This window comes from Colossoma macropomum, unplaced genomic scaffold (assembly GCF_904425465.1).
Source record: "Colossoma macropomum unplaced genomic scaffold, Colossoma_macropomum, whole genome shotgun sequence".
NCBI lineage: Eukaryota > Metazoa > Chordata > Actinopteri > Characiformes > Serrasalmidae > Colossoma > Colossoma macropomum.
The window spans coordinates 21,033,030-21,059,704 of NW_023494807.1; the positions used below are offsets into that span (position 1 = coordinate 21,033,030).

At 39.7% G+C, this 26,675-nt stretch overlaps 1 protein-coding gene across 5 annotated transcripts in view; it reads right to left on the minus strand.

Moving 5' to 3' along the window:
- tcf3a (transcription factor 3a) overlaps positions 1-23,423 on the minus strand; it is a 39,042-nt gene extending 15,619 nt beyond the window's left edge. For 3 of the 5 annotated variants that reach the window (XM_036555969.1, XM_036555970.1, XM_036555966.1), the window contains exons 1-8: positions 22,892-23,423; positions 17,297-17,413; positions 16,352-16,424; positions 7,169-7,239; positions 5,632-5,707; positions 2,457-2,494; positions 2,028-2,145; positions 1,510-1,559 (exon numbers count right to left, since the gene is read on the minus strand). In XM_036555969.1, the coding sequence (XP_036411862.1) occupies positions 1,510-1,559; positions 2,028-2,145; positions 2,457-2,494; positions 5,632-5,707; positions 7,169-7,239; positions 16,352-16,424; positions 17,297-17,371 (501 nt within the window). In that variant the 5' untranslated portion in view covers positions 17,372-17,413; positions 22,892-23,423. Of the gene's footprint in view, positions 1-1,509; positions 1,560-2,027; positions 2,146-2,456; positions 2,495-5,631; positions 5,708-7,168; positions 7,240-16,351; positions 16,425-17,296; positions 17,416-22,891 lie in introns of all 5 variants that reach the window. The other 2 variants (XM_036555968.1, XM_036555967.1) reach the window with 2 other exon arrangements.
- Between the last annotated feature and the right edge of the window lie 3,252 nt (positions 23,424-26,675).

Here is a 26,675-nt window from a genome sequence, read left to right on the forward strand (position 1 = left end):
GCAGCTGGGAGAGAGGGAGGGAGAGAAACGAGTGCAGAAAGGAAGAGAGAGAGGGAAAGTAAAAATGAGCGAGGACAGACAGGAGAGGGGGAGAGAGGGATGGGGGAGGGACAGAGAACACTGGAAGGAGAAGCAGAGAAGAGGAAGAGTATACATGTAAAAGAGGGAGGGAGCAGAACAGAAGACAAAAATAAAAATGGAATGAAGAGAGTGGAGGACACCACAAAGGAAAGCATGCTTTAGTGGGCTGTTTTCTTTTTTTAGTTCAAGAAAAAAGGGTTGAGATTCAATGAAGCACTAGCCATATTGCCATTGGTTTAACAGGTACACAGTCCACACTTATAATCATAATTATCCCATGATGCAAATATAATAATTCACTGTCCATAGGCAAGTTGATATTTAAAACATGAACAACGTTTTCTCATAAGTGCTGATGAACTGAAACAAACACAGTTAAATGATAACAGTTCATGAACACCCTGTTGTGACTAATACCGATACCAGAAAAACAAACTGTACTAGTTATTTTTTAAACAAAAGATCTAAATGTAGTATATAAACAGTGTAAAAGTTTCAAAATATACTATCCAGTACAGGCCATAATACACTGCTTTCGGCAGGTCACAAAAATCAATGGCAATTACATACATCCACCAATTCTGTTAATAGCAATTTAGCCCTGCTGATTCATATTGAGGTTATAAGGAGTTTTTAGCCTGAACTGCTTTTTAAATGAGACAATACCATCCAATCACAACCAGAGTGATGTCATCCAATCAGAACAGAGGTCGCTTATATTTATCAGTCTTACAGGCACGGTAACAGCCTGTTTAATTCTAAAAGATAAAGAGAGGTTGGAAAATGGTCATGTAAAACTTAACTTCAGCTATTTTTGGTCCTTTAAAAGGTGACTAAGCCACACAGCAATCGTAATTCCCCAGAGCAGGTCTAAAAGGCCAGGTATTAGAGGAAGAGTCTCAGTCTGTGCTGGGATTTACTAGGCCAGGTTAGAGCCCAGATACCACACTGTGCATTCATGTGTGAGTGTGAGGGGGAGAGAAAGAGAAAGAGAGAGAAAGAGAAAGAGAGAGAGAGAAAGAGAAAGAGAGAGAGAGAGAAAGAGAAAGAGAGAGAGAAAGAGAGAGAGAGAGAGAGAGCTTATTATTTTGACGAAAAGGAACATGCATGAATGCTTAACAGCATACTGCATGGGTAAGCACAACCCTAAAAATAGGAATATGTGGTTGCAGATAAAAACACTGTATTCATGGGTGCATGTCTGGATTTATTTGTGCAACACATGGTGAATGTCTCATGTACATCTTCATGTTTTCAATTGTTTTTCCATGTGTACTGGGTGGGGGGGTATAGTCTGATGGCATGTGCCAGTGTTAATCCAGGCTCAGACACAGACTCTGTGCCCTGAAAGAGCTACCATCTACTAACGAGGTCACACACACACACACACACACACACACACACACACGCCTGGATGAATGCACTTACCGAGGATGGGAGTCCAGGGGGCACTTTCCTGATCTTTTTCGGCTGACTAGCTGAATGAGAGGAAAAGAAAACACAAACACAACTCAATCACAAGCTGATTTTTAGCTGAACAGACTTCTGTGATACTGTTACTGTGAAGGTCAAAATCACAATAACAATAAACAACATACAATCATGTGCAAAAGTGTAACAACCCAAGTCAAATTACATGCTTTTCTGATTTTTTAAGTGAAAATCACATCTTCTAGAGAGAATACATGCAAATACGGCATTTTCACGCAAAATTTTCTGCAATTCCTATTTTCTGCTTAGTTCAGCATACTGGGAGGAAAAAACATAAAATATAAAATGTGACCGGGCGCCCCAAGCTTTTGCATTCAACTGTATTATACAGCCCTAATTCTGAGTTTGATCAAATCTGTTCTAGCCGTTACAATTGTCCTGCAATGCTTTATAATGAGGAGCGGCTTCTGGCTCCTACATGTGAAGGGCCCTACCCTTATTTCCATCCAGCTTACCAAGAACAGTGTCTGGGGGTCTCCTGCGGTTGGGGTACGAGTTATAGAATGTGGATGTGGATTTGAGGCCAGAGGGAGAGAGACCGTCAGGACTGGACAGGACTTCCCCTGGTAGGAACTGCGGAAGGAAACAGAGGCAAGTTAGTAAAATCCAAACTAGCAGCACCTCAAGTGTAAAGAAAGTGAGCATAATTCCCCATATATGCTTCCATTAATTGTTAGTTACATTAGCTTTGTCACTCCAGTGCCAAAAACAAAACAAAACAAAAAAAATAAACACAAGAACTTGTCCTGGCTGACTGAATATGATACAAGTTGAAAATTGTGTAGATGAGATTTTGTGCCAAACTATTTCTTTAAAGTGACACAGCAGGACATTTGCATGCAATGGACTCAAAATCTGACAAAAGATCCATAAGGAGTCGTTACCTGTGGGCCAAAGGGATAAGGTCCTCTTTCAGATTTACCTGCAAAAGAGATCATGTCCTTACATTACTGACAGACACTGCACACTTCTTTGAACATATTGAGATAGTCTTAGTAAAACCCACAAGTACTAAGATACACAATGATCAAATGCACATCCACAATCACTTTAGCTCAATGGTTCCCTGGTCCTGCCTACACATGAAGTCATGTCATGAAATGGGGGACGCGCTGGCGTAAGAGTGAGTGAAAAGGCAAAAATATAACACTGCATTTGAAGAGAACTTCATGATGTACCAAGGCATCATGATATTTTGTTTTTCTGACCATTGTAAAATAGATAATTGAATGCAATATTGATCACTTTGCCAATAAACAGAATCTGTATTTGACTTGTTTTCTCGCCAATAACAAGCTTATGAATTGAAAAATTCAATTCAAAATACGTTCCACCCATAGCTTTAAGGGATTGGTCGAAATCAGACTGACTTGACAGGTACAACCAAGCAAAATGTGCGTAAATGAACTTCATAGCTTGAATTAAAGCCTGTCCCTTGTGATCTTTAACTTGTTTATGTACTTGGTTTTGGGAAGCTATTTAGGTTATAACATATTCTGCATTCTTATTATTTTAAAGAGCTTTTCATAAGAGCTTTTTTTTGTTTTTTTAATCAGACCAGATTTTCTCACAATCTCCAAATGTTTGTACTGTCTGGAAGCTTCATGTACTCTATGTATTTTTATAATGTTCCAGTGTTTACTGTTAGTATTTCATTAAGCCATCAACCCTTATTGAAAACAAGTTGAAATGGACAAATGCACCAGTAAAAGTAGTGCTTTTTTAAAAAACAAACAAAAAAAAAACAAAACAAACAAACAAACAAACAATGAGCATAATACTGGCAAAATCAAACTGCTTAAAAGGGAACAGGAGTGGAAAAAACTGAATAAAAAAAAATTTGGTAAATATAAATTATTAAAATAAGATAATGGCATAAAGGCTGACATCTAAAGTAGCTCATGCAGTCACTATACACTACACTCTCCGGCTCTCTATTAAAAGGTCTACATTAGAGATGGGAGGCTTGATAAGCTATGTATTAGTATCGGCCGATTGTCAGCCCAACTGTGATTGGCCATTGATCGAGGTCTCTCTGACTTTGCCAATCTTGAGAGCTGATAAGTGACATAAAATATATGAGCCACATTTCGCCTGAGGTGCCAGAACGTAACTGCTTCACCATTTAAGGTGGAATGGGAAAATTTGAAAAAGAAGCTGGAAAAGTGAAGCTGACTTCAGCTTTATCAAGAGTTGATAGGCATGAAAAGGGGTTTCTGCTTGATGGCTAACATTATTTTTGCAGTTTCACAGAACCAACAGGTCAGTATTATTTGGCCTCATTTGCTCATGTTTTTGGGATTTAGAAGACGAGAAAGAAGTGGAAAGCAGAAAAGAAAAAGGTGGAGAAGATGTGGGAGATCTGGGAGATGTCGGATGAGCTCCGCTCCAAAAATCTGGCGGTGAACATCAAGTACAAGGCTGTGATGAAACAGAAGATGGAGAAGCTGTAGCGTAAACGGGAGATGAAGAGGGATCCGGTAGCTGCGATTAAGGAGAGCAAGGACAGGATCTTATCAGCGGTTCCTCTGGTGGTCATTCAGAAACACAGGCTGAAGCAGGAGCTGCAGAAACACGTGATCCTAAGTCCAAGTGAGAACATGAGCACAGAAGAAAGACAAGAGTGGAAGAAAATCCAGAAGAAGAAGGCAAAGGAGCTCAAAATGCAAAAGAAGGCCAAAGAGAAAAGGAGAAAGGAGGCCTCAAAGGACACCAGAGTGAAGACCAAGGAGAAGATGAGCTTCTGGAAAAAACTTTGGTGCTGAAAAGGGGAGAGTGTTGAACCTGAATGTATGTTTTTTTTTTTATTTAAAACATCAATAAACAACATCAGTAAACACTTCCACTTGTCTCTTTATGTTTATCAAAGTGCTAACAGGCCAATGATACAGCACTGTAAAACAAAAGAAACAGAATCCTGAAGAAACAGTAGCGTGTGATCTGATTACTTTTTCCTTTTTATTTATTTATTAAGTATTCATCTAATGTTTTTTGTGATTTATTCATTGTGAGAAGGTGCCGGATGGAAGGCTGCTCTCTCTCTCTCTCTCGCTCACTCTCCTTCTCCCCGTTTGGCCAGCCTCCATCTGGCTCAGTGGGGCTGGCAGAGTGGATGAGGTGTACTGTTTACGGCCTCAGACTTGGGCCTGAACAACAAATTGCCCCATTATAAATGCTCTGGCGCTAATTAAGCAAGCCCCCCACCTTCCGCTGTTCCTAAAAGGCAGCCACCCCCCTGGTTAAGCTCCAGGGGGTTGGGGCTGCGCTCCAGTGGACTTAACCCCACTAACCAACATCCAACACCCACCCCACAGCACCCCACCGGCCAAAGCTTTGCTGAGGAAATCCCTGCATGACCCCATCCATACCGTGGACACCCCTATAAGCTCTTCTGGGGATAGTGCTGCAAATTTATAATCTATATCATTATATTGGTATCGGTGTCACACAGCACTGATGAATAAAATACATAACTCAAATAAACATTCTATAATAAACAAGTCCTATCAAAACATTGTGTTTTTTTATGAGGCACTCTTATCATAGATTAGCTGTATTAGCATGAGTAATTAATAATTTAACTTTATTAATCCTAACTTAAACATCATCTGATACCGTGCTACAGCAAGGCGTTTGGAAAATATGACAAATTTTTATCAATATCATGTCGAGCATGGCGGAGAGGTACACAAATGGCATTTTACAGAAAATGGTCCCCAAAGAAACCTTTTTTCACAATTTTACCATCATCAACATTACAAGTAAAAGATATGTGTAGATTTACTGGTCATTTTGTATAGTAATACAATGAATGTATGTGTAGACACTGCAACCCCTCCATCCTATCACCACCACTGTAAAAATATCAGTGTTTGAATTTCAAACATCAAAAGAAGCAAAGTGGAACATTTGTGAAGTTAAGTGACTACAAATACATTTTTATTTTCATATGTAATCCTAAACATGAGATATTTTCATGTTAGTACTGAGTGCTGATGACAGAAAGGCAATAGAGTAAAAGTACATTTCAAAAATGGATTTGATGACATATAAGCATACCTCCAAGCCCTGAGCTGTACAGTGATGAGGGGGACATGTTTTCGTGTTCACTGTAGTGAGCTCCATCTCCAAATGCCTAGACAAACATTTGTAAGCTTATGACCAGTGAAATTACATACAGCAGTCTTCATAGGAAGAAATTAGCACTCACTTTTAAAGCAACAGATAAAGTAAGTAAGTAAGAAAAATCAAACTGGACAAAAATACATGGCTAAAACAATAAAAGCAGCCAACAAAAGCCTGAAATTTGTCCATACCGTTTTACATAATTATAGACAACAGTATGTAAAACAGTATCAAAAAAACACGAAAGTAAGTCTACTTGTGATTACTTAACAACTCAACACGGTTTAAGGCAAGCGTGCAATGATTTAGGCATGCAATTAGCATGATGCTAATTCGTGTTCATGAGCCTCCATTAGCCATGTTAGCTTCCTATCTCCAGTACAAAATTAAAGTAGCAAAGACACCCAACATGTCTTGGCTGTGGAAATTCCACAAAACCTATCCCTTCAAGGGGCCTGGAACTGAAGTATTGTTTAACCATAACAGACAGCAACCATCACAATGTATGCTGCACTGTTCACCATTATACGGTTTGTGCAGTGACAGGAGATGTATGCTATCTGATCCAGCGTGACATGCGAGGGATCAGATAAGACAGAGATAAGACGAAGGGATCAATGTTACTACATGTCTAATCTCTGAGGTTGACCAGATGACCAACTGACCCACTAAAGCTAACCTACATGCTCCGGCTGTCTTAGGAAATACGTCAAGTGGCATGACAATTACCGCATCAAACGGCTGCCTTTCTTAAGTCTTTATTTACAGAGCATCAAAGGAGCACTGCTAGACAGATATTTACAGAGTGTCTGTTCTGATCTATAATCTAATCAGCTGACATGTTTTGTTCTCCTGTCTGCTGACCTAATGATATAGGGGTGAGGTAGGAATCTGCATAGGCTGATCCATGTTGAGTGTGTGCAATGTGAGGAAAACGAGTCTAGATCACGTGCTTGATAGCCTTACAGTATGGCTAAAAGAGCTTCCTGGAACTGTAATACACATGTACAATAAAAGGTGCAGTATTGGTCTCTTGAGGTTGTTGGTCTATTTGCTTTCATTTTGTTTCCCTTGTCAAGATTTAAAAGCCAAAGGGAGATCTGAGCTATTATTTAGGGCTTTACCTTCAACATTCTATCTGTAGTGATCCATGTTATAATTTTTTTTACAGCAAGAATGGACACTTTGATTTACAAGCAATGTTTGCATCTTTGTAAGGATAGGTTTTTTGTTGTTCAGTTGCGTCCATACTTAATGGCTGGCCCTGTTTTAAAATGAATAAATCAGTAAATTACTCGATGACTATAATCAATAGTGATAGCTCTGTTTCAACAGTCATACTTCAGTTGGCCAGTATCTAAGGCAGTCTGGCTGCCTAATGGACTGTAACAATGATAGACATTAGGGAGATGATTTAAAGTGTAAAACAGCCAGTGTTGGTTTCAGCAAAAATGACCACGTTTGTTCTTACCCGTGAACTGAAGGACGAACTGTTCTGTTCTCCTGAGCCCCAGGTGCCTGAACCACTCCGATCATCCATACCTGCAATAGAAACACACATATCACTGCTTATAACTACTGCTTTACAATTTAATCTGTTATAGCAAGTTAGTACTGGGTATAACCAGTTATCATTAGCAGTGTTTACAAATAGACTGTTTCTTTTTTCTTTCTTAAACGTTGGCATAGTCCAGTGCCTGCAGCTTAGCGGCTCATTCCAGAAGATTCCGTCAGCTATTAATAAAAGCTCTGAAACTGGAACAAAATAAAAATACACAAGGCTTACGCAGCATAAACACTGAGCTCACCTCTGGCTATTCTTACGTTAGCCTATGCAGTCTACCATTAAGAGGGGATTTCATATAATCCACTCCTTTGAAAAGGATTAATTTAATTTGCCGGTTTGCCACGCTGAATGAGGTACAGGGGAAATGAAAACGGTGGCCAGGGGAAGTCCTCTCGTTTTCGTCGGTGACTAAGTAAAAAGCATTCAAGCAATGTGGAATCATCAAGGGGAGCAGCTCACAGAGCCAGTACAGGGGGATATGATGACGCTAGTGGAGCATGCAGTATGCCAGGCCTTTAGCTATCACCTCATTAGAACCTGATGCCTGTTAGCATGTGTATGTGTGTGTGATTTGTCTACCCATCAGCACATTCCTCTCAGTGGCAGGCACATACCACACTCAGACCCACTGGATCCCTCTGATCCCATTAATCACATCACTCCTAACAGGCCATAACAATTACCTTATAGCAGGCCTGAACGACTGAGCGATACTGGGGAAAAAGCTAAGGAGTTAAAGGAGCTTCACACAAATCAAGTGTCCTTCTCCAGCATGCGTTGTGACACTGTGTTTGTGTCCCTTTGCTGGCATTCTTCTTCACGACAGCTAAACAAAAGAAACGTCTTTTCTCTGTTTGCTTAGCTTCCATCATTACAATTTGTTCACTTCTCTGTAAACTCTGTTCAACGTGATCATTGTATTGTCCACCGTTTGTCCTGCAAGTTTAAAGTACCAATTCACACATTAAAAGTTGTTTACATTTACACAATTATTTACATTTGTCAAATCATGCCTTGATTCTTCTAAACATCCAAAGAGCATCTGCGGTTTGTCAGGATGATCACAGCACATTACAACATTCAGCGAGTCTGCATATGGTACACTTCTGTGATATCAATACAGCGAACACCGGTAACAGTTAAGCAACAATATACTGTATAGCCCTACACTATTTTATTGGTGCTGACCTAGGCCTATGCCTGCTGATGGTTAATAGAGTTATGATGCTAACAGCCCTCAAATGATGGTAAGAAGTCATTTACCACAGGTTTAAATAAAAATATTGTTAATTTATTGATTAATTTAAATGCAAACTACCACAATACACTAGTGTTCCAAATCCTGAATGTAACTGAACAGTTAATGTTGAGTGATACATTAATACCACATTTACTGAGCCTAACATAGACCAACTGTTCATGAAACATGGCTGTTGAACTGCACTGGTTGAACATGTCTGTGGGGAGGCTTGGGATGACCAATGTGTGCCCTTGACCACTGTGTGCACGCAGATATCATACCTTTACAAAAAGCCACGTTTGTTATGGTGTACTTTTTAAGATATCCTCAGACCACAGCGTCAGGTTTCAGACATCAGAAAAAACAGCTTTGGGTTTTGGAAAAAAGCACTGTCATGTCTCGATTCTCGTACAATTGGATAGCATGCAAAGAATCTCAGATAAAGTTCCCAAGTGGCGCAACCGTCTAAGCGTTGACCCCATCATCAGGAGATCAGGTCTGATGCCACAGCAATCCGTGGCCAAGAGCCCAACAAAGCATGACTGCCCTCACTCTCTCTGGTTGGTTAGAGAATTGGCACTCCCTTTCCTCCCCCATCACACAGCGTGATGCAAGCCAACCCAGGCGTCTGTTAGCTGATGTCACAAAGCTGGCAGTTCTACTCCAAGCGCGTTCAGCTGTCCAATGATGCTGCTTAAGTAACAAAAGGATCGAAATGGTTAGAAAGGATGGAATTCGAAGCATGTGGTAGCTTGAATCAGACATAAGAGAATTAGAAAAAATTGACGAAAATGGCAAAAAAAAGATGGCCTCAGACAAAATGCGTTAGACTAGGCCAAGTGGCTACAGACACCACAGACCTTAGGTTTGCGTGACATTCGCTATTCTCTTCTTTCTTACTAAATTAACTACAGTTCTGGGGACGAACTAATGATGAGAATATATTACCACAAACTTGGTGAGCTGTTCTTTTGTTAGACAAACATTAAGCTTCAGCTCACACACTATCTCTGTGTTTGCTTCCATGTCTGTTTCAGTGTCAGGCCTGTTGCAAAATTACCAGAAGTTGTTCAGTTGTATGTCTACAGTAATTAGGGCACATTGCATGGTCATCCTATCTAATCCATAGAGTGTGCGGACTAGTCTGAATGTGATGTTCTACCCCAACTTAAAAGCAACCTCATTTCAAAAGCACAGAAGCACAATACGCAACCCGTGAAGGTTCAGTGAGACATTAAGCGCTTTGATGCTTCTGAAAATGCAAACACATTTGGGTTAGGATGCAGAGCAGGAGAACTTTAAAGATTGATGGAGCAGAAATTTCCAGAACGCACCCCCCCCCAGCCCTCAGTGCTTTAACGCTGGCGAGCATCTCTGGAGAGAAGCGCCTTAATTGTGTGCTGATTTGCATAAGTGTGCATATTAATGAACTTGCAGCTTATGAATATTCATATTTTTTGTTTTGTTGTCTAATTAAAAGAGGGGGAAGGGAGGGGATGGGAGCAAATCATGACAGCATCGGCGACGGAGCAGAACCTGAGTGAAATACGAGGCCGCTGCCATTGCCGTGACAACCATGATCTCCCGGCAGCGTTCCAGAGGTGTTTTGGAATGGAGAGACGCGGGCTTGTGTCAGCAAATTCAATCAAGAGACAAAGTGCAGAACATCTTAAGTCTGTAGCTTGTGAACTGTGGTGCTATCTGACTGCGCTGGGCCAGAGCCATCGCTGACTCCCCTGTCAATGCACACACACATCACTGACAGAGCGTGACTGAAAAAACAGGAAAGAATGATTTGAGTGTGTTAACGGGCATTCTGCTGCTCCACGCCAGACTACCTGCCTTTAGACAATGCCCTGGAAATCTCATTAAGGGCCGTATATTTACCTAAAGCGCTCCAACAATACAGGGACTTCCTGCGAGCATGGAACATTTCACCAGCAGAATGCTGTCATTTAAAGAACGTTTAAAACACTGGGGTGCAGAAAATATGCTATTTACAGATATTCACACACACACACACACACACACACACACACACACACACACACACACACACACACAAATAGAAACGGAAAAAGAAAGAAAGAAAGAAAGAAAGAAAGAGAGAGAGAGAGAGAAACAAAGAAAAAGAAAGGGAAATGAGATATAAGAGAAAGGAAAGAAAAAGAGAGGTAAGACAGACAGTAAAGAACAGTAAAAGATAACAGGAAAGAAAAAGAAAAAGAAAGATAGAAAGAAAGAGAGGACAGAAGGAGGAAGAGAGAAAGCAAGAGAAAAATAGAAAGAAGGGGAAATGAAAAAAGAGAAAAAGAAAAAGAAAAGGAGAAGGGAAAGGGAGAGAGAATGAGAAAGAGAAAAGCTCAGTGAATACTGTGGAATGTGAGAGGCAACAGGAGGGTGATGACATGTGGGGGTGTATGAAAAAAAAACACTCAAAAATAGCTTTAATCCATATTCATAAGCATGCCGAATATTCACTCTTATTAACAGATTGGATGATTAATGAAAGAGAGGGAGAGAAATCGCGTGGCAGTCATTTAAAACTAGTCCTGCTCAACTCTAGAGAAAACGTCTGCAGGGTAAGGCTTCGCCCTGAAGTTACGAGACATTCCCCCAGCACCTGAATAAATAAAACTTTGCTCTGTAGACCCAATAAAAAAGCCGACGTGCACGTTTTAGCGGCAAGAGCCGTCTAATGACACCAGCTGATCCGTTCAGACTTCAGCATGAGCACACGGTCAAATGAGAAAGACCTGCAGGGCAACAATCACAACTTTATATACTCCAGACTCAGCTGTGCTTTCTGTTCTCTCAGTAGTGACACACTGATCTGAAATACTGGATCAGCATAAGCACCCATACTGACCTTATTAAATAGACTGGATATTGGCCAGATGTGACTGATCCACATCCGATACTGTTTCTTAGGCACAGTTGTTATAAAAGTGTAAACAAGGGTGAAGAAATGGGTGAAGAAACCATTTCATGGCCACGTTCCATTCTCTCTTTGTATCTTTAAACAGGCTATTTTTGTTACTATGGCTTTCAGAACACCATAAGGTAAATGACTGACCAGCTCTCCTGTACTGTGCCTTATTTAAAGGCACTCAGAGCTTAAATACTCCTACCAACTAACTTCAGTGTGAACCCAACTTTATGACATCACAAAAACTCTTTTTGAAAATAAATGTAAAACTGTTTTTCAATGATCAAGACCGTTTAAATTTTAAAAAGCACCAGTATGAGAAAATTACAGACACGGATATCAGCATCGGGAGAGAAAAAGAAGCATCTATGCGTCGCTATCTGCCAGCCTTCGTCCATCATCTCTCTCTCTTTACGAGCTGGTGAGTCATTACAGTCTGGAGAGCTGATCTGCGATCGGCTGGCTTTTGCACGCTACCTGTTTGTACAGATGCACTGATTACTAAGGACAATAGAGACACAAGCTGGCAGTCATGAAGCCTTCACCCCAAACTGCTCTCTGCCCTGAAGGCACAAGTGAGACTCACAGTCTAAGTGCACGTGTGTGTGTCTGAGCACATGGAACAGCTCAGAGAGTGAGTCAGGACGGGCACATTCACACATACACACACCCCTCTAAAAAGAAGAGGGCACACACTAAGCCTGTTAAAGAGAATGGGGCTATAATTACAGAGAAAAACACTGGAATGGGTCTAGTCAGCCATGAGTCATAGGCTCTGAGCATAACCCATGACACACACACACACACAAGCCAACACAACAAGATAAACCTATTAACCCACAGCATCTAGACATTGATGAATACAATCAAAAACAATACTCTGTTCAGGAAACACATGGCTAGACTGCAAATTACTCCTTTCATTGCCATTTCTTAAATCATATTTTCTATATATAATTGCAGTTAACTCCAATACAACTAGCTGAACTGAAGGAGCAGACATCCAGTTATCAACAAATTCAACTAAATTTTAAAAACAATTTTAATGCTGCTTAGCGTCATGTTACACCATTAATAGGCCCAAATCATTGAAAATAAAATAAAAGAGTATATTGTGTTACATAAACACTGTTAAAGTTTTAAAATCTACTGTACGTTTTAGGCCAAATCTTCTCAAAATTGTATCTTTCCCGTCAGGAAGTATATTCGTAACCATTTCATTTAATAACTTGCTGTGATGTATCTTTCAGAAACATCAAAGCCTGCAGACATCTGGTTCCTATCACCGCCACTGTGAACAATTCTGACTCAGCAAGTTTCCCTAGAATAGAGCATTTCAAACCAAACCACTTTGAATAACTGTTTACATTTTAACCACTTAATTTTGCAGAAATTTGAAGAATTGGTGGAATTCCCCTTTAAGCCTAATTCTGGACCTCATTTTCTTTTCAATGGAGAATCTCTATTTAAAATGCTGTGTAGTCCAGGACTAGGCTTAATCCACATCTCAGAAAACCCTTAAGTAACTATTATTTTTAGCCAACATTTGTTATTTGTCCGTCTTTTATGTCTATACGTCTACAGCACTAAAAAGTGTTGATTTGTTCTCATCCGAATCAATCAAAATTATATGGCTCACCGAAATGAACTGCTATTATACATATACACTGCTTGCAAATTACAATAAATACTTCAGTTAAATTACTAAAGCAAAAAGGAAAACAGTTAATACCTCATGGGGACTTTGAAGTTTTCACAAAACTGATTTAATGCTTTTTTTTAATGACTGATGGATACCCTGAAATCAGAAATCCGCTCTAACCTGGACAAATGGTAACTTCTGCTCTTACTTTATCAGCCAGAAGCCCAAGGCCACCTTCAAGAATGGAAAGTTCTGCTTCATGCACCCTCAGTGTTCCTGTATCTTTCTGCAGAGTTTTGCAGTTATATTTATATCCCAGTTATTCTCACTTTCACATACTCAGTAAATGAAACTCGCTGGCCAGAAACACCTCAGGGAATCAAGATCAACCACCATGAGAGAGTTATCACAGGAAGCTAACGAATAGCTGTCACAGATTCTATGCCACACACCCCGTCACAGCTAATGTCACAGAGACTGAGCTAAATGACAGCATGTGGCCACAGTCTCGCGGTCCTGTAGCTTTAAACATGCCAAGTTGAATCATTATCACCAGAGGACAGTGGCAAGGTGTTGAACAGCGTGAACAGCCAAAGCAGCGGGAGCAAAGAAAGCAATGCAGACACTGAGGGCTGTAAGAGAATGCGAGAAAATTTCATAAACTAACCTGTTAAAACCCAACAGAAGCACAACTGAAAACCTCTCTTAGTGAAGAAAAAAAAAGGCATTGTGTTTCCTTCAGGACTCTAACAATTGATTATACTTGGAATTGAGTATTCTACTGACTATCGTGATGATCAATCAAGTAATCAAAGTTTTTAAGGCCATGCAATGAAGGTGTATTTAACTGAACAATGCATAGCTCTTTCAAAGATAATTTACTGTACTTTCATAACCCAAAATACTTCCATCGCTTGCCTCATGCAAACTGCCAACTAATCACCGCATGAACGGAAAAACTTAAGTAAATGTGAATCAGAAGTCAGAAACAATTTTCTTGCCATATATTAACATGTTTCCAAGTGAAAAGCAGTATCAGTGAGAGCCTCTGAGCTATCTGAGTGTTTTCTATCAATCATGGGTTGAGGAATTGTAAGGGGGAGGTGATACATACAGATATCCGAACTCTTCGCATAACTGGGTACTCTAATAAGGCATGTATGTACCCTCCCTTGCTTATTCATAACAACACTAAATATTTTGGAAATTGTTAAAATAAGACGAAATACATTTTTCCCCACCCGCTGGTTCACAATAACATAATCAAAACTCAGAAAACGTTTTAGAGGTGGCAAAAGTCACTAGATTTAGAGTGAAAATTATAGAAGTCTTTTAAGAGGTATGATGAATTGTGTTTAATGACCATGAACATGAACTAATGAGATGAAAAGGTCAGTCTTGATTTCAGATTGGCAACATTTTAAACTGAGAAATCAAGTTTAATCAAGCTATTGTGATAGTTTCTTCAAAAAGGCCTTTATTTGTGGATTACCACTGCCATATTCTGTTGTTCCTGTTTCATATGAAGGATGCCTGGGGTTGTACCTTCAGTTGAGGCCATCGATATCAGACACAGGTGGGAAAAGGTCAACATAAACCTTTACAGATGGTGGTTTTGTGGTTGCTGAAGCTTGAGGAAGGCAGCAACCTTCACACGCTTCAACACGGCCAATCTGAAACGCAGACTCAGCAAGGCTGCCTTGCACATTGCTGCAATTGTCACCTGTACCTAAAAGTTGTAAGTGTAACTCTTTACCCCCTTCAATCCAAAAAAGACACCTGTAAGCATTCAGCGCTGAATTTTGAATTGAATACTAGTATTGTCAACCAAATTCCGTATTCCGTCTCGATCTGTATCCAGATATAGAAATAACACGACAAAACTGATTTTTAGCTTTAGCAGTATTGATGGATAACAAAAGCTTACCTAACTAACGTATGTCTGGATGCTTCAGATCATTTTAAAAGTACAATTAAAAATCCATTAAAACAATTCCTTTTTGCAAATCTGCCAATCTTAATGTTTACAACACCGCGTAAGGTTACTTTTGGTGTAGTTTTAAATGAAGCAGAAGAAAATAAAGCAATGCCATTCAAACAAGGCTATGTCAGGTTAGCAGAGATTGAGGGTTCCTTAACTTCATTAAGGCAAACTTCAATATTATCTCACACCATGATAAGTCCTAATATTATGGTGTGACCAACGCTACAATGCCTGTGTGAAGAAATCTCTAAAAGCTGCGGTAGCATGAAGAACGCTCATACTGAAACCGTAGAGCTAACCACATGTGCTTCCTATCAGCTTGCTCTTTACAATTCCAGAAGAACGCTTTTGTCCTCTGACTTCTGACTGCGGAGGTGTGTGCATTTCACACTGGACAAGCCAGCCGTTCTGGACAATAACAGTAACCGTCACCTTTTTAAAAGTGCACAGTTTCAACGGGAGCACATCTTCTTACACTATCTTATTTCAAACAGGGACTTGTAAGCTAATATCTGCCAGTGTCCTTTGTAGAGCAGAGGGGAGTCTCGTCTCGAATGAACTGCTTGTTTATAACAGGCACAACTGGTGATTACTTACCGAACAGACAAGCTCCTTACTGCTGAATATCACAGAGTAATTAACAAAGACATTGCAGATTCACGCCGAAGAGGAAGCGGGCGAAAGAAGGGGTGTTAGAGAGAAAAAAAAAACTAAAGTTAAAAGGGGGGGATGGTGAAGGGTGAGAAAGAAGGGTTTGGGTTGTGCATTTGTTTTAATGTTCGTTGATGTGTGTGGGGGATGGAAGGAGGTGTCTGTTCTGTCATTTCCCGTAATCACTCCCACACCTTCAAACTCAGACAGTGAAGGAAAAGGAACAGCTGAAGCCACCAGAGAAAAAGGATGAGAAAATGAATGAGAGGAGAGCATAGCCTGTAGAAGGGCTTTCAGACTACAGGGAGACATCCATGATCTCGCCTCTATCTCAACATATAAATCACAACTCAAAACCCACCTCTTCGCTCTGTGCTATTCAGATTCTTTCTGTGTATAAATTCTGGTGTCTGGTGTGTGTTTTTACCAGACAGTTATTGTCTCCCTCTGCTGCTTTTGCTTTTCCTTTACTTAATTTTGACTCTCACATTTTCTGTTTATAGACTTTCTAACACAAACCTGAGTTTGAGAAAAACGCTATATAAATAAACCCCATCATTACTATGATATTATTACTACCATTAAGGTCAAAACCTTCTCAACTAGAGCAGAGAAGAAGGGTCTAGAGCAGTGAGGCTTACCTGAGCCTCCGAATGGTGTGCTGGCTAGAGTAGCAGATCTGTTCTTTCCGTTCGACATTGGAAGAGGAAACATCTACAAAACAGAGAGGACAAGCTTAAACAAACATAAATACAGGTTTATACTCTAAAAGCAATATTCAAAGGAAAAAAAAAAATCAAACCACAGGAAATCATATGTGCAAATTACCATGAAGGACAAAGCACAAAGACACTGGCAAGAAAGATCAAGAAACTACTTTCTGGTTAAGAGTGGGCGATATGGAAAAAAACGTAACATCAAAGAGGTGAATGATATGGTAAAAATGTAATATTGTGATACTTCAAGACATTTTCATGATAGAGATCAAATCAGTTGGAACAGGGAATAAAAAAGAATTTGTAGAGCTACATTTTAAAAATATACTATAAAAATCTGAACTCAATGATTTTTTTATTCAATACTTTGCATACCATGTTGCACTAAATCCAGTTAAACTGGGCTTATTTTGCTCATCATAATGCAACAAGTACTGACATGTACTGATGATATCCATAATATGCTCAGCAAAGCATACTGTATTGTATCATGACATAATGGTCACAATAACTATATATACTGTCATATTGCCCAGCCCTATAGCATCTCTATGCTTGAAGACATTTTCCTGATCCCTGGAATATTCAGTTTCTCTGAAATTTGCAAAGAAGATGGAATGGACAAAATGCACCAGCAAATCAGAACCACTACATAGTTTATCTAATACATCAGTCTTTTTATGACCAACAGTATATCCATGATGTAAAGCATATGGTGATGTAATATATCCCAAAAACAATATCATCATACTGTCCACCTCTAACAATGGTGAGGAGTTATGATTGCATGCTATAATACTATATTCAAGTTCTAGCGAATGGACAGCTGTCCTTTCTAACCAAAACCATATGGCATAAATCTACACTTACCACACTGAAGTCCAGGAGATCACTAAGTTCCTTGTCTGTTCCTGCTGTGGTCATTCTGATGCTGGTATCACTCATTCTTTCTTAGTACACACACATAGACTCAGAGAATGTACTACCCTGCAGGAGGAAAGACAGAGCAATGAGTTAGAACAATGGCAGATAACCCTTTGATGGAATGCCAAAAGGCTATACACAATGCGGTGCAATATGCATCAAGCGCTCCAACACATTATAAGCACTGATTCTGATGAGTATTCACACAACATTTAGTTTTTTGATTATATCTCATCTTAAATCACACTCTGTATGTATAGACTAGGCTGCTTATCTGAAGTCTAAACAGGGAATTTATCACAGCGATCAAAGCAATCACAATAGGCTTTATGTAGTGTTGTTCACTAGCAAAGTTTTGTTTCTTTTGCTCTGCACCAGAGACTGTTATAGTGTTTGTCTGGATTTCTTCCCACCACCCACTTACAAGCAAAACTAAATTTGTAATCCAAAGCAATGTAGTCACATGAGGCTTGTTCAATTAGTCAGTTGTCAAAAATCTGCTGGGAAGTCAGTCTAGTGATGTGTCTACTCTTGTGAAAAGAAGTGATTTTGGCAAAACTTTCTGCTTCCATGTGTTACTTAAGATAAATATGCTGGCTAAAAAGGCCACATTCTATCGCTAGCATGTAGTTCTTCTCTGCCTGTCACCTTGCTAACTGTGGGCATCTGTTAGTATACAGAACTGGGCAGCTTTATTCAAACATGTCAGAAAAGATGCCATGACTTCTTGTGCCACAAAGGATGTGCAAGCTTGCATTGAAACTCCCATGTCAGTGGCTCTCTCGTAATAGGAAAGACCAAAAAAACAAAAAGAATGGGAATTGGCAGTGACTAGCATAGGGGAGTAAGTGGAACAAAATTAAGAAAACAATGGTGACTAAGGATTGGGAAAAAATATGGAAAAAAAAAAATACAATTTATACTATTTCATCTTTCAGTGCAAGTGTAAAATGCCCTTATTCTTCAAAGGAGGGCGCATATACTCACTGGCTCTAATAAATAAACAAACAGTTCTACCTGGTCTGAGTTAACAGCTGCACGAAAGTAGATACTTTTTATTACAAAAATACTTTTGTGTCCTTTCTTCAAATATAAAATAAATGGTTACATAAACAGAACAAAGAAGAAATGCTGTAGCTTTAAACACTCAAAACACAAAGTTATCAATCCATTTAATCTAAATACTCTACATATATATATATGGCTCAACAAACAATTAATTACCATAAAATACTGGGAATTTGCTGGAGCTGGACATTATCTGACATGAGACAAATCCCAAAGCAATGCAAACATATCAAAGTTTCCAGTTGCTTCCCATATAGTTTGAATTTGATAAAGATACCCACAGAGACCCCATCTAACAGAGGCAGCTGATGCGAACTGGTCAGGCACAGCGTGTGTAACGCAGAGGAGTAGTGAGGTGATCTGAGAGAAATTCTATTCCACATCACAGAAGAGCTTTAAAACTGGGCTTTCCCACAATGCACCACATCACAGCACGTAACTCTTGGTTAACCAGATAGGGGCACCACCAGAGAGTCTCCGGTCCAGGGGATTCAATAACAACCGACCACACAAACACACGCGCTCCTACCTAGAAGGACGATAAACGCCTACACAGGCTGTGCTGACCCTGAAACAGCTCGAATACGCAAACATACAAGTTCACGAAGGCTGACTACGTTCTATTTCTCAACAATTTTGGATCTCCATCCCATATCTATGGTATTAGTGATAGAATGGACTTTTAGGTTGTCTACAAATCGTTGCTGTGAAAAATAAACCTTATATCTCAGAACAGTAAACATATATGAGAGGAAAATGTTCTTCAATTTATGTTAGTTCAACAAGATTGTACTGTAATTCTTTTGGACCATTTCTACAAGCCGATTCGGCGTTCACAAAACGTAAAGGACGGCTGATGTTTTCAACTAGAATAAATAAAGATGTAAAAAATAAGTTACAAGGTTTTGATGTCAATGTCAAAATGCTGTTGTTTTGCAGCCAAACATCCAAATATACACTCAACATAACCATTTAAACATGAGCAATGTGCCCATTAACAGTCAAACCCCTGCTAATTCTAATAAATATAAAAACATCACAAGACAAATGTAAAATACAAACCTCACACTGTACCAACAGCCTGCCCAACTCCATAAAGCAAAGCATCCTTCATCCTCGTACACAATAAACCCAAAGCTTTAAGCACTGAAGGCCAGAGAATCGCAGACAGTAAGAGACGTTAATCTGCTCCCTGACTAATAGAGGGAGACGGTTTAGCCATCATCCCTCGCTAAACTGACAGATTAAAAACACAGTGCAATGTAACAGAACGTACAGCTTATAGGTCAACACACCATCACCATCGCTGTAAGGAAAGGAAACAATGACCACATCCATTTCCTTGGATAAACGTGCGCAAAGAAACGTTCAGGTACATGTAGCTTCGGCAGACTAAGAGACTAAATCTCTTGTGCTCTTCTGTTGAAAATGATTTTTGATTAAATTGTGTGAATACCACTGCACCCACTGAGAAGAGGGACCACTCCATCAAATGGCAGCATAATACCAATTACAGTGGGTTATGTGGATGTATTACAAATCCAAATACCATTGGTTAAATGGCCACTGTCATCAACACACAATCGCTTAATAGCTTTTTTTTCTGGTCTAGAGGCATTGCCAGGTGGCCATGTTTATCAATGACATCAGTTAGGCTCCAGAACTAAAAAACAGTCACAAGAAAGATGCAGAACCAAACACCTCTCTGTGCCAGGCCACGCTGCCCTGACACAGCCTGAATAAGCAAATATATAGGTTTCTAAAGGCTGGCACTGAGGCCTTACTTCAATGCCGCTGGCCTGACTGACTGCAGTGCTTTTAACTTTTTTGTGATTTTTAATACAGAATAAGTTAAATCAATAATCTGTTCTATTTCTCAATATTTGGGATTTTTAACCAAATCTCCACATCTAGTCCAGCCTGCTATAAAAGTTAACATTTTACAGTAAATTTAGACAGGCAATCACTGTTGTTTACTACACGATACTACACAAATATTATAGATCATAAGAAGTATTATAAGAGAGTACTACAGGAATACTATATGAAGATGAAAATATCATGGGTTACTATATTAGTGCTATACAGTACTGTGGAAAACTTTAAGTATTATGACAGTTCCTTCATTTGCTAAAACAGGCTCCAGAGAAACAACACCGCAAAGGCTGCAAGCTTAAGGCTGGAGAAATCCTCAGCAAAGCAAAAAAATTACCACCATAAAAAAACAAGGACAGTGTTGCTGTGAATAATCCCACACTCTCCTCATGTGCTCCTAGTAAGAAACGTTCACTCTTCTGAAGATGATGGTGGAGGTGTCACAATACGCTTATTAATATTCATTTTGTTAACACACTGGCTGTGAAACAATACGTACTGTGAATGAAATACAGTTTGATGTTATGCTATAAAAATATTTGCAATATCAGTAATCATACTGACAAAAATAGGAATGAGACAACCAAGAAACAATTTGTTTCTATTCATTTAAATTTAATTTCCTTGCCTTCTAAAGAATAACTTTGTTAAAAATGAAATGTGTTAAAACTGTTTTGGCTCATGCTCCAGGAATTTGACTTCGAGCAAAATAGTAAGTCTAGTACTGGCTGACATATTGTTTATTGCTGCTGTCGGAAGAAACCCTTGTTTTTCAGTTTTTTGACATAATTTGAAAATACCTGTTGCCCTATACATTGTCTGTAAATTTCATGATGAATGGACCAAAAGAAATGACCCAAAATGACTTGCAAAGACATCTGGTTCCACTGACTTACATTAAAAGTAGAGTATGTTTTTACCTTCTCCTGTAAAGTAACCATTTTGGAGATACGACCCGACAGCAGCGTTATACTGGCATATTATGATACTGCTTTTCAGTTTTAGTGACATATCTAATAATTAACATTATAGCCATACTAGAATTCCCATAAAACAGCAGCATCCCTGTTGTCAAGAGGTTTGTTTATACTTTTTAAATTTCTATTTCTCGCACATGGTATTCAAGATCTGACTCTTAAGACTGTTTTGACGTTTTAAATTCCATAGAAATTTAATAAATACAACTCAAAAAAGATTCAATCACAATACGCTGTGTCAGGTTTGTAAGACATTCTTTTAGCAGCATTCAGGAATCATGGATTCATTATCTTTATCAATGTAAACTTGAATACCACCTGATTCCGTCATATTCCGAAAATACTGCGATCCCAGCGCCCACCAGCACTAGCTGCTTTAACTTCTTTACAAATGAAAAAAAAATGTCGTATCGTGGTACGAAGACCACAACAGACATCACATAGTTAAAACTGTGTATGGTTACACCCCTAAAAGATTGGGGGGGGGTGAACTGGAGGGGGGGGGCACGATATAGTGGCACAGACAAACCGCTAGAAAAGTTATTATTGTATTTGTTCATCCTCGTAGAAAGCAACCTCAAGTCCTCATGAACAGCCCCCACAGAGACACGCTTCACTCCCTATTGCTGCTCTATAAGACCCCCCAACCCCTTCTTCTTCTTCTCCACTCTCCAGCCTGTCGATCGACGCAAATAAATACTTATTGATTGTTCTGGAGGAAACTCATTATCTATTCGTCCCATCGCGGCCAAATCGACTTCAAAAAGATAAGATTCCATGTGTTTAACGGGGAAGAGAGGACGTGAGGAAACTGTTCATTGGGATTATTAGGGTAGCGGTAAAAAAAGTGAGCCGAGTGGGCCTCAACTCCCCTCACAACACAAAGAAAAAAAGGAGTCAGGCCTCGAAAAGTTTACAAGCAGCTTAAGCATCAGCAGTGGGTCATGATACTGAATACTGAACAATAGCGAGCATGTGAAAGATAGGAAAAAAATGATAAAAGGCCAGAATGGACTGAATTCTTGAAAGGATGAGAGCAAAAGGCAAAATGCTGTTTGTTGTGAAAAATGGAATAAACAAATGTAGTGCGTTAAAATCCCTGCTCTTGTCTGCATTGAGTATGCGACCCTGATTATAGTTTCCAACCTATTCAGAGACGTTAAATGAACTTTTTAATAGACTTTCCAGTCTTGCCACAAAAAACACGCGCCTGGCATTATACCGCGTTTTAAGTTATTATTGCAATTCAGATGCGCTTCAAAGTGCCCTAAATGCCTATAAAACTATAAACCTACAACTCTTTATAGACAGTTTCACAAAGAGCTTAAAAGTACCGTTTCACACTTGTCATCGCTGCTTAAAGTGAACAAAGAAGTCGTTTCCTACGGCCATGCACACAAGTGGAGCTCATAACCCAAACGCACTCAGACAAAAAAAGGAAAAAAAAAACTTAGGACCCGCTTGAAGAAAAGTTGCTATGCTAGCTAGCTAGCGATACCCACTGCAGAAGTTTTTGTTTTGCTCTTTTATTTTTGCAAAAGTTCACCAATTAGAGCGTATTTGAACATAGGCGGACAGAAGTCTTGGCCTGGGAGAGGAAAACGTTCATAAATATGTTTACCTTTCGTCGGTTTGAGTGTTCGGCATCCAACAGGAGTGTTTTCGGGAGAGAGAAAAACATAAAGTTGGGGGACAAATCCCCCCTCCGTGTTTTAGGTCCCGCAAATCGCGAAGTAATTGAGTTCCGCGTCCTCCCTTATCCTTAAAAAGTCTAACGGGCCCCGCTGAAGTATAATTACGACGTAGTAACTATGAAAATTGAACTCTGCCAAGTTGTAGCCTACCGTTTTCTTATGGTTGCTATCACTGTGACCGTTTCATCTTCCGAGTAGACATTTTAGCCACCTCCACATTGTCATCCCCAGTAGTGTATTACTCCGCAGAAAAACGAGGACGTTACAGCGGTGTCCAATTTCAAACGCCCAAAATGAAAAACGCGATGTTTCACGTCGTCGCTTCGAAATGACTTCAGATCACGGCACTTTTCAAGCAGCAACACATAAAAAATCAACCGTACGCTCAACTTTAATGCGACAGTCGCTCGCTGTTGTTGTAAACCGCCGAGCACTATGCCAACGCGCGGAGTGACACGACAGAAACCGAACAGCGAGTGGACTTGAAATACAGGGAGATAGAGCGATAAACCGACGCTACTGGCCAATAGGGAACCGCACAGCATTTGATTGACAAGCGTAAGAACCAATAGGATTCGCCAAAATCCGAAGACAAACCCTCTTTTCCTTGCACACCCTACCCTGGTTTTGAAAGAATGGCAACAGGACGCTATGGAAAACTGTTTATTTTTTTGTTTAACATACCACGTAATCTTCAAATCCTGTCAGTTATTTCATTAAGCTGGAATTCGTATTATGCTGAATAACTTGAAAAGTAAGGATTGTCTATTATGAATATTCCTTAACTTTCTTCATGTTAGTTGTCTGGCAAACTGAGAAACTCTATTTTGTGAACTTGGGTCTGTTAGACTAACTTTTCTTAGGTCTGTGAGGCTAATAAAGAAAGTCTAAAAATGTTGTCAGCCTTTATTTTTACAGCTTTATGGAATAAGAAATTCCTTATAGAAATTTCCTAAAAAAAATTCCCTTGCTGTTCTAACCTGGTTTACGATGGTCTGGTGTTGGTTTAGCCAGTCACCCAGCATGGTCATATTGGTTGACCAGTAAACCAGCATCCAACACACAACAAATGGTAGTGTGCTGGCGATAAGCATATTAGCTTTCATTGCTAATGATTAGCATCCAAAACACAACATATGCTGGTTTTGGTGGTGACCAGCTATGCTGGACTATGCTGGTTTTTCTAGCGGGTTGAAACAACAAAGTATTCTCAGTATTCCCAATTGTGATGTGTAATAGCATGATCCCTATCTATTTTGTAGAGTACTAAGTTACAAACAAAGAACACATTCTTTGCAATTTTCAAAAACGTCAACACATCATTTGTGTAGGACGTGACATTTTGCACACTGCATTTTAGTTTTTGTCTGCTTTACATAGTGATCTTTGTGGATGGAACAGGAACACTATGGAGTTTCACAAAATGGTTTGGTCCAGCGAAGCGGAAAGACTTCAACCATTTGTAACGTTTCATACAAAACTGCTTGTGTGCATTCATGCATCTATGTTAGCAGTTGCAAAACAAGACAGTCAGCTTCATCTAGCTTGAAGTCACAAACAACCTTAATTGCTAATATGAGCACTGCCAAATGTTACTGCAAAGCTAACAGTGAGGACCCTGTTGTTAGCCTATAGCTTTCTTTTGTTTATCTGTTGATGCTAGACTAAAAGTCATCCACAGAATTCCTTCTTACTTTCCCGCTTTGTACTGATAAAATCCTTCCCAAGCCTACTTGGTGTTAAACACTTCCAACACATCCTATGCCTATCACAGATACCAAGAGCCAACACCTTTGCTAATTTGAGATTGAACGAGCTGCTACCTTACTGAGAGGAGAGCAGGGCAAATGGCTTTTCAGAGAGGTGTAAATGGACTTTGTGTGAGCTCAAAAAAGAGGAGGAAGCATGAACATTTGGTGTTTGGCAGTGAAAACAGAAGCCCGTGTGAGCTTGCAGAGCCCATAGCTACGTTTTATGAGGTCACTGTGGTTTTAGGGGTACATGGGCGAGAGAAATGGGATATACCCTGATGACTCATCTCTGTAATATCACTTAGCCTCAGGTGCTGGCCTGAATTTGTTTATCGTAGCAAATGATTCCTTTGAAAACAAGAAAGAAAGAGAAAAAACAACTCTGACATATTGAAACAACACCTACTGATGGGTTAACACAGGTAAATATTTCTGAGAATCGATATGTTGCATGTTTACTGCGTTTCTGATGCTCTACTGATATTACAAAGCCACAAACTGGCAAAGCATTCAATACATAAACATGGGATCGTTCAAGAGGCAGCCATTTTTAAACTCAGGAACAACGAGAACCAGAAAGTCAAACATGTCTGCTTGGATTATGACTCAGATAGACATGGGAGGTCAGGATTGAGTAGAACTTTAGATGGCAGCAGGGTTGTGGACTGTGGGGAAAGGAAGAAGTTAGCCACAACAATGCACTAGCATGGTGCTAATCCATTAGCAACACACAAAGAATGGGGGTAAAAATAGGATGAGAACCATTTGAACCCAAAATCAACAGGATTATTTGAGCATGTTCTGAGACTTCTAACTAGTGTTACACTAGCTTAAATACAATTCTGATACTTTCTGTTATTTTAAAACAGTTCAGTTTCTCTTCTCTGTTTTTTGTTAACCCATGTCCGAAGTTTTTCTTCGCTTTCCACAGTTAAACTAACAAGAAATCAAAACGACTTTAAGTGATTTTTTCCTTTCCCTTCATCACATTACTGTCGTTTTTCTTGTGATTGATTAGCCATCATAAACCAGCACCTGCAATAGGCCTATGGGACATGTTTGTATACAGGATAAAAATGATAGCCATCTGAAGGCTTAGTGATTTGTGACATTACGATGTACTAGAGAATTGAGAAAATGTTCCACGTTGGTCTTTTCTTCAAGTCAGAAACATTTCTACTTTCCATGTTCCTGATTCATAACAACACATACTGAAAGAATCAATAGATTCCTCTGATTCATGTACTGATTGCCAAGAAATTGCGTGTTCAGGATCTGTGGATGTTTTGGGGTTAGAGTATTCAGTCATGCAAACACGTTTGACAGAGCTTACTCTAACTCAGCTAGCGAAGCCCTAAGCCCTTGGTCCTTAGTGGAGTAGTGAAGTCTCTGGCTGCCTCATGAATGCTTGGAACTGAAAGAAGGAGCAGCTGTGTCTGACATGAAGTGCATTCAGCGCAGGGGTTGGAGAGGTTCAGGCTGGATTAGCTAACTGAAAGCATCCGCCAGGACCGCCGAAACCATGGTAACCACCACCCCTTACGGCCAGCGCACACGAGAGACGAGGCAGGCTGCACATTACAATAGATGAGGGCAAATAACACAGAAGGCATAATGAACAAGGCCTCACAAGGGCACCATACATTAACCTCTACTTTAGCGAACTTGGCTAGTCCATAGCATCTGTGTCTATAGATTGCTCAGTGGCAGCCTAGTACTCAAATGACCTCAGCTGAAGGAACTGACCTATTCATGCCCCGCCCACAAATGCATTCTTTCATATAAACTGAGGCCTAGCTTTACAGAACATTGGCAAAAATGCCATTTAACCAAACAAATTTTAGGCTGGAGTTTAGCTACATGAATGTAAAACACTACACTATTAAGATGGTTTAAGTTCTTGTAGCTAATCAAAACTAAGCAGGTTGGAAGTAAGAATGAATTTGCTTCCATGATAATG